Raw genomic sequence first — 17,682 nt, 5'->3', positions numbered from 1 at the left:
GGAGTAGCTGAATAGGCACCCAGGGACTATTTGAAACCAGAGCTGATGTGTGGATTTCCCTGTGGATCGCATGAAATGAACATCTCAATCCTGCAGGGTGCTGAGCACGCTGGCCCCAATCTGGCAAAACTCTTCAACACGTTTTTAACTTCAAGCACAAGTCAGTCCCACTGAAGTTAAGCACTTCACAAGCTTAAGTGATTTACAGGACTGAGGCCTTATTTGTTGGACATGGACATATTTATATGTACTGTTGTGCTCTGCTAGGCCACTTTGACAGTGTGCTTTTATACAATCATTTATGCTCCCATCCAAAGGGAGTCTACAGCACAATATATGCTAGTACATAGCTTTCCCATATACCTTTAGAGGATTTTTTCCTCCTTTCATGTGGATTTTCAAATGAAAGACACTACGTGCTCTTCAGTAAATAACTATGTTCTCCCCTCCTTACCTCTTCTAAACATACCCTAATTTAGGCATGTTGGCTTGGGAAAGGGTTATATTTCTATCTGAGAAAAGAGTCTGGAATCTCCAAACATTGTTTTACCCTTTGAATTCCTAATAAATATATAACATTTCAGCCAATCCAAAAAAAAAAAAAATCAGTATTCCCCAGAATAGCCTTCTGAGTAAACATTGGAGGCTCTAGCTAAATAAATAATTAGACTGAATATTGCAAACTCTATAAATAAGTAGAGCATAAAATAATTCTCCAGCTCCTGAAGTGGATAAACAGGATAGCTGAAGGGTGTCCCAAAGTCTGTTTTTATTAAACCTAAATCTAAAATGCTATTTTGGCTTGATTTATAGCCTATGTTATGTTTGAGAAGTCAGCACAAAGGGGGGTTTGTATTATTTCCCCATAGTATGTGTGCAAAATCTGAAGAGTATTATCCTAGATTTAATGTGATTTTTTAATGTGTTTAGTGTCAAACCTGTAAGATATTGGAAAGCAACATAGAGTCATCTCTGTTATTTTCTGCTATTGCGCCTTCTTTTATGAAATTGTGCTAATATTTAAACAATTGGCTTTTACAATCAAAAACATGCATTCTCATCTTTAGTAAAAGAAGTTTGGCAGCACGCCCAGGATTAATATCTGAAATAAATACAACCAGGACTGTAGAAAATAACATCATTATGAATAAAAATAAGGTTTTTTTTTTAAATTCCACACCAAATGTAATGTCCCTTTTATCTTTTTAATAAGTACTGTGAGTTTCATAATGATATAAACTCAGCCATTTTCAATATTTTTCTACCAAGGCCTCCTACAATAAATAAATACCATTGTTTGAATGCATGTGACAATGACTTTAATTGGCAAAGCTATTGGAGTGGATCATATAGTGGGAAGCTTTAATGAATGTAATACACTTCGCTTCGTGATTCCATTTTGTACCTAATTTGAGACTTCAGTCATATAAATTTATATGATGCTTCAAGGCTACCACTATTTGTATTTTGGTAAAACTGAAGATCTATGAACAAACACTTTGTAAGATAAGACACTTGTTTAAAATCTATTCTCCATTCCTCCAAACAAAATATATTGAGAAATATAGAAAAACCCTAAATAACCAATGACACAGTACGCTTGTTAAAAGAATTTCCAGACAACCAAAGTTTAAAATTCAATAGGATAACAACATGAGAAAAGAACAGAGTTCTAGAGGGCTGAATTATGAATTCCTTTACTCTAATTAATAAGCAGTTACACATGTAGTCTCATTTACTTCAGTGGAACTGCACATATGAGTAAAAGCATCTGGCTCTGAATAAATATATATTCTGCTACCAAAGTGTATTATAAAACAATATGAGTGTGGAGTAGCTGTATAGGCTCCCAGGGACTATTTGAAACCAGGGTTGGTGTGTGGATTTCACTACGGATTGCATGAGATGCACGGCTCAATCCTGCAGTGTTACTAGTTTAATGGATATTTGTTGTACATAACTCTGTTTAAAGAAAACAATTTTGGAGAAAATTATCCAAAAGAGAATCCATATAGCAGAAATCCCACAAAAATGTATGGTTTGGGTTTGAGGTCTTCAAAAAGAGTCCAAGATACTGTGTCCCGAGCAAAATACCTGATAATAGAAATAAAGTAAAGTTATCTTTCAGGCACCATACTCCTAAAATATGAAATCAAATAAAATGTCTTTATTTACTGAAATTAAGACTATTTTCCCCTCTTAAATGTAATCTTAATGGAACAATTGAAGAGCAGTTAGTTACACAGCATGGGGCATCCTCAATGCAGAACTATAGCCTCAAGCATGTTCAGCCCGCCTGCACACCTCTAAGTGCTTTATAATGAACAATAAAGCAGTCTGTGCTGGAAAGAGCTGTTGAGCTGACTAAGCATAAAGAGTGAGACTTTTCCACCTTGAGATGGTGGTCTGTATAAGCGAATCCTCAAGCAGAAAAAAAACGCCACCATTGGGTGAGCTTTCATCATGTTGGTTTACCTTGAAAAATTCAGGGAAGTTCCACTGTTAGGCTTCATCTTTTCATAAAACCTAAATTCTCTTTAGAGAACACAAAGAATACAACAGCAAGCAGCTTGCTCAGTGTACTTGTGACTGATGAGTTGGACAAACATTCTTTTAGATAAATGTCCATTTTGCCTTATTAATTTAAACAAGGATTTTAAAGACAAAGCCCATCAAACATTAGATAAGCATTTTAAGTTAATGGACCGTGTAGTCCTATTTTCCCACAAACTCCGGAAGCTTCATATAATGTCCTATTTTTACAGCAACATCAATTATTAATATGTATACTTTTGCTGACAGAGGACCTCACTAAAAATGTGAGTTTCGTTATCCAGTTCTGGGTCATTAACTATGGAAAGCTTGTAAATATAATGGTTTATTCACATGGGAAGCCTTCATGAAGATGCATTATTCTATAGCTGATGTAGCTATAGTGCATTATTGAATTCACTGTCTCCATCTAATATTTGTAATTTGTTTTTAAATGAGTTGCTGTTTATAAGGCGAGTTAACAAATTTGAATTTTGCATGGCCAGAGAAATTTCTTTAAGATGGAAAAATGCTTCTGCCCCCAAGGAAAAGCTATTTATTAGTGTCTGACTGCAGAGTACCTCCCTAGGAGTCAAAAGCAGCCACATTAAAAGAATTCAGAGAAACAACATAGAAAAGAAATTGGCTTTTGTTTTTAATATGCACTAAGTGTATAGATGATATCTATGAAAACATTAAGAATTCTGGGGACTGTCCATGGAATATTGATCTGGAATATTGTTTGGCAGTATTCAAAGATTGTCATCTGAATGCTGTAGTAGCTGGGGTTGTTTGAAGTCATGTTGTCTTGGAGGACAGCCACTTCCAAAGCAGGGCAACCCCTCCATCAGGTTAATGTTTACTTTCCTCAGCATCCTTGGACACTGTGCATGTAGGTCATGCCTCATGTCACCTTTGTAGTCCCCGAACATCTCCCTCTTTGAAAGGAGTATGCAAAGAAAACTCAGCAGGGCTGCTGGGTTCTCTAGGTGCTGCATCATCTCTAAGGTCAGTGAGACCTTTAGGGTGGGATTTAGGAACCATATGTAGGGCCCGACGTTTGAAAATAGGTTTCTTGATACTACCTCAAACAAGTGACACTTAAGATGACATAAAAAATGAAACTGTCAGTATAAAGAAAACAGCCTAAGGTCCACAGAAACAGAGCTCCAGTAATGTACCGTCTTACTGGCTTTGTTCCTTTGTAAAGCAAGAGGGCAGAAAAATTATTCTTGGATTCACAACTGTGCCATCATTGGCAATGTTCAACTCATTTTTCCTTTCATTTCATTTCAATTGGAGAAGGCCGGAGATCCTGTTTAAAGATTTTGTTTTAAAAGTAGATTAAATTTTTGTAACTAATGTAAAAAATCAACATACTATCTACACACTCAGCACCGTTTCCTTGTGTAGTCCGTCATTTTCCTTTGTTAGTTGTCTGAGTCTTTCACAAAGCAAGAGTAGAAGAAAAACCTTTTTCAAAGAAAGTAGGGAAATATGATTGTAAATGAAGAAAAAACTAGTGGTTGAACTCAGGAACCAAGATCGTGTATCTGATATAAAACTATAGTGGTTGTTTTTTTTTTTAAATTCACTAATGTTAAGTTGACACTGTTCTTTTTAATTGACCCAAGTTTTGAGGTTTCTAACACTTCCCTTGGGAGACTATTCATAGCCTAGTAAGTCTCGATGCCAGGAGTTTTTTCCTTCATGTTCAGCTTTAATTTTCTTCTATTTCATCCCTTCATCCTTAGTTGTACCCTATCAACTAATTTCTTTTCTTCATTGTTTATATCCTTCACCTATCAGTAAACTTATTGTTGTGTCATCATTTGATTAGTACTTAGATACCAAGATTAAATGAACATTATATAGATTATGTCTCAATTTTACTTATTGCTTAGCCAGTGTATACATAACAAGCTCTCTCCACCCCTTTCCTTGTGTGCCAATCCCTTTCCCGTAATCATAGACCTAAGTTGATATATTGCTCTGTGTGAATATTCTTTGTGGTCCTTCTGCTAGTTTCTATATTTAAGCCAATCTGAATTTATTTTGAAAGATCCTGAGACATACCACTGGGGCTAATTCATCCTGTGCTTTATCCCTCCCCCCTTCTTTTCTCCCCTCAGTATAATTCCATTGATTTCAACAGGAGTAACCCAATAGTGAAGCAGGTCTATTTTATGTATGTAACATTTTACTAAACGCCAAAGATGCATCACGTGATTTTTAAATTGCAGTTCTTCACTCTCCTCATTTTCCTTGAGAACAGAAGTCATTTTGTATTTCTTAAATGTGTAAACCTTGTGGCCTTCACTCACAGGCAGAATCATAACATGTGTGCGACATCAGCCTGCCATGAATCCTTCAGTAGTCATTTATCCTAGCCCCTGTTGCTTCTCATTTCAGAATCTCTCTCCCACTTCTCTTCTGTAATTCTTGCTTATCTGGTCTTTCATATTTGAGTCAGCTCCATTTTCTCCACAATGGAAACAATCAAGCAGCAACATGTCATATCAACAGCTGCCTCTTTCCCTATTTAAATACACCATTTTCACATGAGTAATTACTATCATTTAATTTAGGAAAGATTAAGAAAAGAAAGGAAGGAATTTGGATTCATGGGCATAGAGTATACCATAACATCTAATGAAAGTAAATTTTATAATTTTTCCCCTTTCTTCTTTCATTTATTATCAAGACATACAGAGGATGCTCACACTCTCCTTGGTATAAGTGGCACATAATGTTACTTTCTAATAAAATAGTACCCTAAGAATTAAAAAGAGATAACACAGAATAGTCCCTGCAGCAAGAAGCAGCCACAGCCAATCTCCCTGTCACTGGCTGCCCTTTGTTTTAGTAAAGTAGGAAATTTCCCACTGTCCACCTCTTGCCAGTTCATGAACTAACTTGGCCACTGGCTCTGCCAGAGCCTAGCCAGCTGGTTTAGACTATATGCTAACACACAGTCCTCATAAAGAGAGATACTGAGTTGCCCCAGGTCAGAAAAAATATGTGTGTGGTTTTCTCTCTCTCTTTCTCCTCTCAAATCCCTATGCTCAGAGAACCCCACTCTGCTCATTGGGAAATATCTAACCCTAGCCCCAGATCCCACCATTCATGGGGTTCACACCCCCAACTATTTTCCGCTCACCCGCCCACTTCTCTCTCCTTCCACCTTTCTTCTCACCACTCATGGATGGAGAGAACTTTGAGACATAAATAATGATTCCAAATAAAATTACCTCTAGGGAGGGTCCAACCAGAATCTCCTTTTCGAAAGGCAATCTCCAACAGGACACCCACTGTGTTGTACCACAACAGTACCTGTCAGCTTGTCTAGTCACAGAAACAATTATGGCAATATATAAGGGCAGGGTGCAGTAGGGTAGAGTTTTACTGGTCTAGCTACACAATACCAGGCCTGATGTTATTTCACAGGCTAATATTTCTACTCATGTAGGTTGCCTTTGAGAACAACATAGGGAACTGATCTGATAGGAGCATCTAAGAAAGAATCTCATCCTAGAATTTCTTTAAATTCAAGCAGATAGAAAAGTTCTGGCACTGTTTTAAGAGAGAGTAACATCAACAGTCAGAGCAAGATCTGGGAGATAGGAGTCCTGCGTTCTCCTTTTGGCGCTGTAAAGGGGCAAGTACTTAGAAAGTGGCAAAATACCTACTGCAAAGGGGTACTCTCGTGTTTAATGTTTATGAAGGACACTGGGATTCTTAGGCAAAAAGATACAAGTGTAAATAATTACTGGTATTAATATTTTTTGCAAAGTATTTGATGAGGATTGCTGAATGTATGGGATGGTTTTGGCTACTCTGGAAGCTCTGAGAATTAACCCAAGGCAATATCTTCTGAAGACACTGTTGGGTACAGAATATATCAAACTGCATCCCAAGAGCACACTGCTGCTCTAGTTTTCTTGTAGGTACTTGCTCATTGACTGATTTTGTCCATTTTGTTTCTGTAGCATTTTGTTGTAAGTCAGCTGAGTGTGGTCCAGCTACAGGAAAAATGGTTAACTGCTATCCCAAATCAGGGCCTAAGATGATCACACCTCTGACATAGCATAAAATTCATTTTATATATTCTGAAACTGAAGTTTACTTGGTACTTGTTGGGCATCTTTTCTGTCTGATATGTGTTAGTAATCATTGGAATCTGGTCCAACACTGAAGAGAACCATCTAAATGAAACTGAACAGAAGCTGGCCAGTCTTATGGTAGAGGGCTCACTCTTTCTTTCTTGTAGGTATTCTCTAGGACTGTGACTTTCAGTGAAGTGATATACAATGGTAGAACAAATAGAATGTAGACCCTGATCCTAAAGCTCATCTAAGTCAATTAAAAGATTCCCATTAATTTCAAGTCAGATTGGGAGACACTCTGTGGGGTTTTCTCCTTCCTCTGCAGAGTGGGGCACTTGTTTGTTTGAACTACAGTAAAAGGTGGTTCTCTATGACTCAAGTCTTTAAATCATGATTTCAGGGCAACAGTAACTCAGCCAGAGGTTACGAGCCTATTACAGGAGTGAGTGGGTGAAGTTCCATGGCCTGTGCTGTGAAGGAGGTCAGACTAGGTGATCATGATGGTCCCTTCTGACCTTAAAGTGTATAAGTCAGTGGCCTTTGGCTCAGGCCCTTGAAATAAGTTTGGATTTGTGGGGGTTTGGGTACAATTACAAATGATGTCAGGGGAAAGTACATGAGTTATATTTACTCAGAGTGGCACAGAAGATAAGTTGAACTAGATCAGTTTTAAATATATTATCTTTACCCTCCAAGTTGGAAAATACTTACTGACACAGAAAGAACACATTTTCAGTTTATAAATGATCACACAATGGAAAATACAGCCTAGTAAAGTTTTAGCTCAACACCACAGATGGTGTTTTTCATATTTCTTTGATTGCATAAATGAAAGACTCATTTGTATCTATCCTAAAATGCATATATAAAATCAATCAGAAAGCTGAGCTTATTTATTTATTTTTGTAACACTTTATTCTGACTTCTAAGCACCTAAAGTTCTCCTTGGCAGGATTATCTAATCATGGTAAATCTGGGAAGTTCCTTTTTTATCACAGTGTTTAGATTTTTATTTATGAAGTTATGTTTTACTCAAGGGAAGTGGATTTCCTAAAGGAGTTTTACCATCTGCCACAGAATACCAGGAAACAACTGACCAAACAGTGCATATAAAACATTTTAACTGAACAAATTAAAAACAATGCTGTCTAATTAAAAAGAACCATTCGGAAATCCAAACATTTGAAAATTCAATTAAAAAAATATCTGGCACCCTTCTGACATGGATACAGTTGGAATTTGCTGCACAGCAGTCTTCTCACCTGTCTCACTGAGATCCCAGGATCCCACGCTAGAAGGATTGTTTTTGTACACAACAATTTTGTTAATTAAGGTTGAAACACTAACAATAGACCATTGTGAGCATCCAGGGTGGGTTTTTTTTTCTCTCCTTTTTTTAATTTCTCACACATAAAACAAGGCTTAGATAACATGAGTATCAACCCAGCACTCCAACCTACATTAAGTTTCTTTAATTTGTACCTTGATTTTGAACCTCATTCTCCCTTTTCATTTTCAGAACCCACCTCCTCAGTTCCAGAGGATAAGTGCTTCAGTAGCACGTGTCCACAATGTGGAAACCAAGAGGCGTGAGGTCCAGGGGAGGCATGAGACTGAGTACAAGAAAGCTCTGGTATCCATCAAGACCCATCTGAGAGAAATAGAAGGTCCTGACATCAAGGAAAGTCTTCAGGATCAGATCCGCCAGTGGTTCATTGAATGCCGGTGAGAAGAAAGAAAATACTTGCACTATAGCTATTGCATTTGCCTTAGGGGGCCTGATTTTGCCAGCATTATTCTGAGTAGCATCTTTAGTTCCAACTGGACTACTCATAGAGGAAGGACTACTTGGGTGAGTAAGGATCACAGAATCAGGCAGAGAGATTAAAATTCAGGAGACGTTTAAACTCCACTTTAGTTTGTGTCCTAGTTTTGTGTCTACATCTGAATACTTACAAGCTGTGAGGTAATGCTTCCTGTTCGAATGTATAGGGGATGAGAGGAATCGTCAAGCCTCCCATCAGACAGAGGAATTGGGATTTGCCATAGTGGATCAAATAACTGGTACTTAGGTCCCTTTTCCAGCCACTGGCAGTGTCCAATAGCTAGTGTGAAAATCCCACAGGGGGCCTGATACTCCAAACACTTAAACACGTATATAATTTTACTTGTGTGTATTCATATTGAGTTCAGTGGAACTTAGCACGTGAGTAAAGTTAAGCACCTATGTAAATGTGTGCAAGCTCAGACCACTGATACATATGGACTTCTGAGCACGTTCATCTTGGGCCTGGTCTACACTACGCTTTTAAACCGAATTTATCAACGTTAAACCAATTTAACCCTGCACCTGTCCACACAACGAGGCCCTTTATATCGACATAAAGGGCTCTTTAAATCGATTTCTGTACTCCTACCCAACGAGAGGAGTAGCGCTGAAATCAGTATTACCATATCGGATTAGGGTTAGTGTGGCCGCAAACCGACGGTATTAGTCTCCGGGCGGTATCCCACAATGCACCATTATGACTGCTCTGGAAAGCAATCTGAACTCGGATGCACGGGCCAGGTAGACAGGAAAAGCCCCGCGAGCTTTTGAATTTCATTTCCTGTTTGCCCAGCATGGAGCTCTGATCAGCATGGGTGGCCATGGGGTCCCAAATCCAAAAAGAGCTCCAGCATGGACCGTAAGGGAGATACTGGATCTGATCGCTGTATGGGGAGAACAAATCTGTTCTATCAGAGCTCTGTTACAGAAGACAAAATGACAAAGCATTTGAAAAAATCTCCAGGCTCTGATAGACAGAGGCCACAGCACAGTGCTGTCGACAAGCATAATGGAAAGCCAAAGAATCAAATGGACGCTCATGGAGGGAGGGGGGGTACTGAGGACTCCAGCTATCCCACAAGTCCCCACAGTCTCCGAAAAGCATTTGCATTCTTGGCTGAGCTCCCAGTGCCTGTAGGGTCAAACACATTGTCCGGGGTGGTTCAGGGTATATCTCATCAATTTAACCCCTCCCGCCCCCCGTGAAAGAAAGGGAAAAAATCGTTTCTTGACTTTTTTCAATGTCACCGTATGTCTACTGCATGCTGCTGGTAGACGCGGTGCTGCGGCACTGAACAGCAGCATCTCTCTCCCCTCCCTCCCCCGGTGGCAGACGGTACAGTACAAAATGACTGATAGCCATCCTCATCATCTGTGAGTGCTCCTGGCTGGCCGGTGAGGTTGGCCGGGGGCGCCCTGGTAAAAATAGGAATGACTCCTGGTCATTCCCTGGCAGATAGTACAGAACAGCTGGTAACCGTCATTCCATCATAGCAACCTGGGGCTGAGCTCCATCAGCCCCCTCTTTCATGTCTAAAGAAAAGATTCTGTACTGCCTGGACTATCATAGCAGCCGGGAGCTGGCTCCTCTCCCTCCACACGTTTAAGTTCCTGCCTGACCATAGCAGCTGGATTTCCCCTCATTTTCTCACTAAAAAGTCAGTGTTTCTTATTCCTGCATTCTTTATTACTTCATGCACACAAATGGGGGACACTGCAAGGTAGCCCAGAAGGGTTGGGGAGGAGGGAAGCAACGAGTGGATTGTTGCAGGGCACCCCCTAGAATGGCATGCAGCTCATCATTTCTGCGGGATCTGACACGGAGCAGCTGTGCTCTCTGGTTCTGTGGTACACTGGCCCCATATTCTAGGCAGGACTGACTCTATTTTTAGTAAAACATAAAGGAGGGAACTGATCCCGGGGAGTCATTCCCATTTTTGTCTTTGCGCCCCCGGCCGACCTCAGCGAAGGCCAGCCAGGAGCACCCATGACAGCAGCAGACAGTACAAACGACTGATCACCGTCATCTCATCGCCAATTTACAATGGCATGGCAGAACGGTACAATAGGGATGGTAATCGTCTCTGCTACAATAGGGCCTTGCAAAGGCAAATGAATGCTGCTCTGTAGCACTGCAGTACCACCTCTGTCAGCAGCATCCATACACATATGGTGACAGTGACAAAAGGCAAAATGGGCTCCATGGTTGCCATGCTATGGCGTCTGCCAGGGCAATCCAGGGAAAAAGGGCATAAGGAAATGATTGTCTGCTGTTGCTTTCATGGAGGAAGGAATGAGTGACAACATTTACCCAGAATCACCCGCAACACTGTTTTGCACCATCATGCATTGGATCTCAACAGAATTCCAATGGGTGGGGGAGACAGTGGGAACTATGGGATAGCTACAGGATAGCTACCCACAGTGCAATGCTCCAGAAATCAACACTAGCGTTGGTACATGGACGCACACCGCCGAATTATTGTGCTTTGTGTGGCCGCGTGCACTTGACTTTACACAATCTGTTTTACAAAACCGGTTTATGTAAAATTGGAATAATCCTGTAGTGTAGACATACCCTTAGGCACATATTCTTTAGCTGATGAAATTCTAGATGTTCAGCTCTAACATGGTATTATTGTTGTGAAGTAGCGTAATAAGGAAATACAGATTGCTTGCAAAATATTACTAATCTACTAACAATCTTTGAGATCTGTTAACTAAAAGAAAATTGAGATTCAGATGATAAATCCAGGGTTTTATCAGTCGAATTTCAACTGCTTTGCACACTTGTTCATGATTACTGTGCGTTTTGCCATTTTGGCTGTTTGTCCAATTTACGTAACGGATGATAGTTTGACTTCAGGACTTGTGTCATCTACATTCCTGGTTCCTATTTTGCTTTTTTGATTGTACCTCCCTACAATGAGCCTTCATATGGTACTCAACTGTCACAAATACAGGCAGTCCTCAACTGTACGACATTCAAGTTACCAGAAACGGCACTTACAATCCTTCTACATTGACACCCTGATTCAATGTATGACTATAGGTTTCAGGTTTACGACGCTTGGTCCCACAATGGAGTAGATCACAGTACCGAGTTACGACACAATTATAAGGAACCAATTGTGTCATAAGTTCGAGGACTGACTGTATATTGATATCACCAGTGAGTCTTCATGTGTTTCTAAGATACACAGTCTGCTAAATCTTGCTCTGCTTGTGTCAACGTGCTCCATGATGTCCTTTAGTTTCTGTTTAGTACATAACACTAAATATACATATGAATTGTTGAAAGCCTGAAACTTGTAGATAACTGGTGCCAATGATCATTGCATTAGAGTGTTGAGCAGTTTTTTTCCTCCCTTACTTACAATGAGTAGTACCTTTGAGAACAATAGGGCTGCTGGTGGATTACTCACTGAGAGCAAGAGTCTGACCATAAGAATCTGCAAGAGTGAAGGCAACAATATTCAGATGATAGTCTTCAAAAAGACAGACCTAAAAAACTTGAGTTAAAGAGTATGTGGAATATGAGCAGTGAAACTAAATTTAAAATCTTCCAGGTTTTCCCGGACATTATTTTCTGCTGTACACTGAACATTATTCCAGCAAAATAAAGTGATAAGGGCAGGTCCTAAGCCCATGGAAGCTACGGTGAAATTTTACATTGACTTCATTGGCACAGGAGAGGCCCTAAAAGACCTTTGTACGTGTGTACATACTTCCTGAGTTTTAAAGATCTCATTACAGTTAAAGTGCACCTTGCAGAGTCCTCCATATCCCCATCCCATTCTCCATCTACCAGACTGGGGCAGAGGGAGCTCAGAGCTTCTGCCCGCTGGCAGAATGGTGGGGTTAGGGACTTCTGCCCTGCCGGAGACACCTGCCAGGGCTCGGTGCTTCAGCAGGAGTGGGGTGGAAGTGACCTACTTGTAGCGTTTCTTATTAGCCAGTTGCATGCAATGTGTGAAGAGTTATGGGGAAAGAGTGTTCTGTAACACTTCCAGTGAAGAATGTGCATATTAACCACAAAGTGAGTCTTTAGTCAGTAAAATGGATACATTTTTAAACTATTCTGTTGCAAATGAGAGTACCAATGATAGAATCATAGAATATCAGGGTTCGAAGGGACCTCAGGAGGTCATCTAGTCCAACCCCCGGCTCAAAGCAGGACCAATTCCCAACTATATCATCCCAGCCAGGGCTTTGTCAAGCCTGACCTTAAAAACCTCTAAGGAAGGAGATTCTACCACCTCCCTAGGTAATCCATTCCAGTGCTTCATTACTCTCCTAGTGAAAACGTTTTTCCTAATATCCAACCTAAACCTCCTCCACTGCAACTTGAGACCATTAGTAATCCCATTCCATGTGTCATTACTACTGTCCAGAAAACGTTATTCCCTATGATACTCAAGCTAGAACCCATACTCAACTGCAGTACTGAGACCATTACTTCTTGACTTGCTCATGCAGGTAACGAGAACAGTTCTGATCTCATCCTCTTGGAACCCCGCCATTGTTCTCTTGCGTGCAGATTTATGAATCAATCCCCAGTTCTCTCAGCCCTACTGCAAAATCTTGTGCTTCCAGCAGCCCTCTAACCATTTTGTGCCCCGCGCTCGCGAACTCACTCTCCAATTTTCCACATCTCTTGTATAGGGCAACGCCAAAACTGACACAAGCACCCAATACCTCACATAGTCGAATAGAGGGAAATGAATTCATAGCCTCCTTACGACTGGCAGCGCCCCTACTATACTGCCAAAAAATGCCCATTGAGCTCCTTGTCTAAACAAAGAAAGCAACTGGTGACAGTCATATCCGAGCCTTTCTCAGCCACTGGGAACCCTATAGTCCTTTCTGCAAAGCTTCCTACCATTCTCCCTAGTTCATACAATCAGGGATGTCTCCTCAAAGTGCAGGACTCTGCACTTGCTTGTCGAACCTCATCGGTTTTTTGGCTCAATCCTGCAATTTGTCTACGTCTCTGAACCTAATTCTACCCCACAATCTGCCACTCCTCCGCATTATGTCACTCAAACTGCTGAGAGTGGTATGAGCTCTAGGTCCAGACGCATCCTCGCACGATCATTAATGAAGAAACTAAACAAAAACCGGTCCAACAGACCGACACTGAGCACTCTGCTGAAACCAACTACCAACGTAACATCAGAGCCGTTGATAGATCACTACTCGTTGAGTTGCCCAGATGATCTAGCCAGTCGTCCTATCCAGCCCGTTAGGTCCATCTTCTAGTTCCATCAGTTCTTAACTTGCTGGAAGAAATACTGGCGAGACCGTATCAAAAGCACTGCAATCCAGGATAACATCGATCTTTCCCCTCATCCACGGACCCAGTACACCTCATAGAAGGAAAATCTAGATGAGTCAGGCATGAGCTTGCCTTGGCTGAATCCAAGTTGACTTGTTCCATACGATTCGTTCCCTCCCTAATGCTCAGAAATGATCTTACCTATAGACTGCTCATTATTGTCAGGGACGGAGTGAGGCTGACTGCCTGTAGTTACTCCGGAACTCCTTCTTCCCTTATTAAAAATGGCACTACATAGCCTTTTTCCAGTCATGCTAGACCTCCACCCGAACGCGTCATGGAAGTTTCAAAGATAAGGCCAATGGCTCGGCATCACTATCTGCCAACTCAGCACCCACTCGGATGCGCGCACCGCCCATGGAACTCCTTGTAGCCGTTCCATTTTTTCTAAATATAGTAGGCCCGAACCATCTTTTCTCCACAGGAAGCTATTACCTTCCCGCATGCTGAGCTGCCGATGCCAGCACGTCTGGATCTGACCTGTTTGGTGAAAGAATGACAGAGGCAAAAAAATTTATTGTGAGACATAGCTTTTTCACATCCCCTCTCACAGCTGGACATCCTCCAGTTCAGTTATATTGGACCCAACACACTGTTCTTGACTTTCCTCTTGTGCTAACATAAGCCTGAAGAAACCTTCTTGTGACACCTTAATCTCTGCTAGCAGTGGCAGAACCTACAACTGTGATTTGGCCTTCCTGATTTCACTCCTGCATGCCTGAGCAATATTTTTATACTCCTCCCTGGTCATTTGTCCAATCTTCCACTTCTTGTAAGCTTCTTTTTTGTGTCTAAGATCAGCAGGAGTTCACTGTTAAGCCAAGCTGGTCACCTGCCACATTTACTATTCTTTCTACACATCGGGATGTTTTTTCCCTCAACCTGAGAAGAAAAAGTAGTCATAGGTATGACCCTGCTTACTCATAGTTTGGATTTTCATCTACTGAGGACCAAAATAATGAACACAGGCTGCAGTGTGTCATCTGCAGTAAACTGTTATCAAATGAAACCCTAAAACCTTCAAACTCACATAGCCATTTGGAGACAAAGCACTCTAGCTATAAAGACAAGCCTCTTGATTTATTTAAACAAAAAAAAGCAAAGATTTGGAAACATCACAAAAAACACTTGAATGTGTATTTACTTCCCCAGGAGCACATATCGTATGCTTCTTACCTTGTTGTATACCGCACTCCGAAATGTAAAAAAGCTCACACCATCACTGAGGAGTTAATTTTACCTTCTACTATTGACATGTGCACTGAAATGTTGTGCGAGTCAGCTGAAAAAGAATAAAAACAATCCCTCTTTCTGACGACACAATACAGAGAAGAATTTGCAATATGTTAGAAGACATCAAACTGCAAACAACTGATCATCTTTCACTAAGCGACTGTTTACTATTACAATTAAATGAATCTATGGATGTCTCAAACTGAGCTATCTTGGTGGTTTATGTGAAGCATATATGGGAAAGTGATTTTTAAGAACAATACTTGGTTAGGGAGGATTTGCCTATTTCTACTCCTGCTGCTGCTATATTTGTTACACTAGATTATTACTTGGAGTCAGTGGGATAGAGCTGGTCGAAGTGTGTTGGTATTACAATTGATGGAGCTGCTTCAGTGACAGACAGGGAAACATTCAGGAGCGGTTCAAAGAATCCTTTTGAAAGAACACAGTGAAACATGGGACCACAGTTTCCTGCACAGGGAGGCCTGAGCAGCTAAAGACATGTACCTGAGCATCACTAAACTCTTAAAGATGATGTCAAAATGGTGAATTACAAAAAACAAAATGCCAAGAATTCGCGATGCTTGCAAGTTTTCGATCAGGAAATGGGCAGTGCACATGTATATCTGCTTTACCATGCTGAGGTTCATCGGGTATCCTGTGACAAAATGTTGTCTCGTGTATATGAACATAAAAGTGAGTTGGCAGCTTTTCTTGAAGAAAAAAAGTCTCACCTGGCAGGGCACTTCAGTGACAACACATGGCTTGCTCAAATTGCATATCTGGGAGATATATTCAATCAGCTGAATGATCTGAATCTGTCTTTAGAAGGCAGAGGGCACAATTGCTTTGAGTAGACTGACAGAATTGCTGCATTCAAAAATACCCCTCTCTCTGTGGAACAAACGTTTCAAATGATAGGATGGACATGTTCCGTAACGTGTCTATAGAAACAAAAAAAAATGGAAATATTCTGCTAGCCAAGAAGCACTTGAAGAAAATTATCAGTAATCATTTAACTAAATTGCACACAAGATTATGTGATTACTTTCCAGACAAGCAACTGAAGGGTAAAGAATGGATACAGGGCCCTTTTGGAGTTGTGTTGGAAAACATGCGTCTACCTATGAAACAAGAATCTCAACTGGTTAAGTTATCTTGTGATCGCAGTCTACAAAGAAAATATACTGAACTGAGCCTTCCCCAGTTTTGGTGCAGTGCTGCTGGAGAATAGCCTTCTCTTGCTTGCCATGCTGTTAAAATCATTTTGCCTTTCATACTTGTGCAAAACTGGATTCTCTGCCTTGACTCAACTGAAGAATAAAAGCTGGAACAGACCGGATGTTGAACACAACCTTCAGATTGTGCTGACTACAATTACGCCAAACTTTGATAAACTCATCAAAGAGAAGCAAGCTCAGGTTTCTCATAAAGTGGAACCTAGGGTTTATGTTGTTAATGTATTCCTCTTGATGTTCATTTCTGCTTTTAGCTTTCTGACTGTTGAGCTGCTTTAACTTAGTATCATTATTGTTATTACATGTAGTGGGTAATAAATATTTTGGGAGCAAAATACTTGTGTGTTTTCTACTTAAGCTATTTACTGGGTCAGGTCTGGCCAGCAGTGTTTATAAATGGGTTCTGGTCCAAAAAGAGTTGAGAACCTGTGCCCTAAAGGACATATAAAGTTTGTATATTATAGCAGCTACTATCATCTTTTTGAACCTAACACTATGTCTCATTTGCATGTGTATGTTTACCTGCTTTAACCTTGTAAATAATTCTCATTTCTTTTTCCTAGTTAATAAACCTTTAGTTGGTTTATTATAGGATTGGCTACAAGCATTTGGGGAGAGATCTAGGGTGTATTTGACCTGGATTTTTGGTGTCAAGGACCATCACTAAGTCCAGCTTGCCTCGGTGGGAAGACAGACTGGAGTGGCCAAGGGGACTGTCTGTGACTCCATGTTAAGGCTGTTACTATGTTTGAGGAGTTCACACTTGATACTTGGTTGATGAAATCTAAGTATAGAACAGACAACCATTTGGGGTTTGTGCCCTGTTTTCTGACAGTCTGCCCTGAGGTTGGCACTCACAGTCATGAGCAGGGCCGGCTCCAGGCATCAGCATTCCAAGCTGGTGCTTGGGGCAGCAATTTACAAGGGGCGGCAGTCCCTGTTGTTTTGCCGCCAAGCAGCGCACCGAATTGCCGCCGCAGGCGGCAGGGGCAGTCCGTGCACCGTTAGGGCAGCAGGCGCGTTTCTGCGGTGGCGGCAATTCGGTGGCAGCTTCTATGTTTAGCTGTCCGCGGCAGCTTCAGCTAAACATAGAATTTCTGCCATCGCGGAAACAAGCCTGTCGTCCTAAGGGCACATGAACTGTCTCCGCCACCCGTAGTGGCAATTCGGTGCACTGCTTGGGGCAGCGAAAACTGTAGAACCAGCCCTGGTCATGAGCCACTCCAGATATCTTGAAAGTGACACAAGTTGTAATGAATTATCTGCCCTCCTTTTTGCTCTCTGTGGGAGGCTTCATGTAACTGACCAAAACAAACTTCCCACAGACATATTCATTTCCATCTGAATAGGTAAGAAGAGAATCTGCAGATTTCTAAACATGGAAGGGGTATGTAACATGCAGAACTA

General features: G+C 40.9%; 1 protein-coding gene across 3 annotated transcripts in view; it reads left to right on the top strand.

The window, feature by feature from the left end:
- DRC11 (dynein regulatory complex subunit 11) overlaps positions 1-17,682 on the top strand; it is a 156,961-nt gene that overhangs the window by 28,170 nt on the left and 111,109 nt on the right. For all 3 annotated transcript variants that reach the window (XM_032800046.1, XM_032800047.1, XM_032800045.1), the window contains exon 6: positions 8,158-8,363. In XM_032800046.1, coding sequence (XP_032655937.1) covers positions 8,158-8,363 — 206 coding nt within the window. The remainder of the gene's footprint in view (positions 1-8,157; positions 8,364-17,682) is intronic.

Source organism: Chelonoidis abingdonii, chromosome 10 (assembly GCF_003597395.2).
Source record: "Chelonoidis abingdonii isolate Lonesome George chromosome 10, CheloAbing_2.0, whole genome shotgun sequence".
In the NCBI taxonomy this organism is placed as follows: domain Eukaryota; kingdom Metazoa; phylum Chordata; order Testudines; family Testudinidae; genus Chelonoidis; species Chelonoidis abingdonii.
The sequence above is the reverse complement of the archived record's forward strand: the minus strand, read 5'-3'. Positions and strand labels throughout refer to the sequence as shown.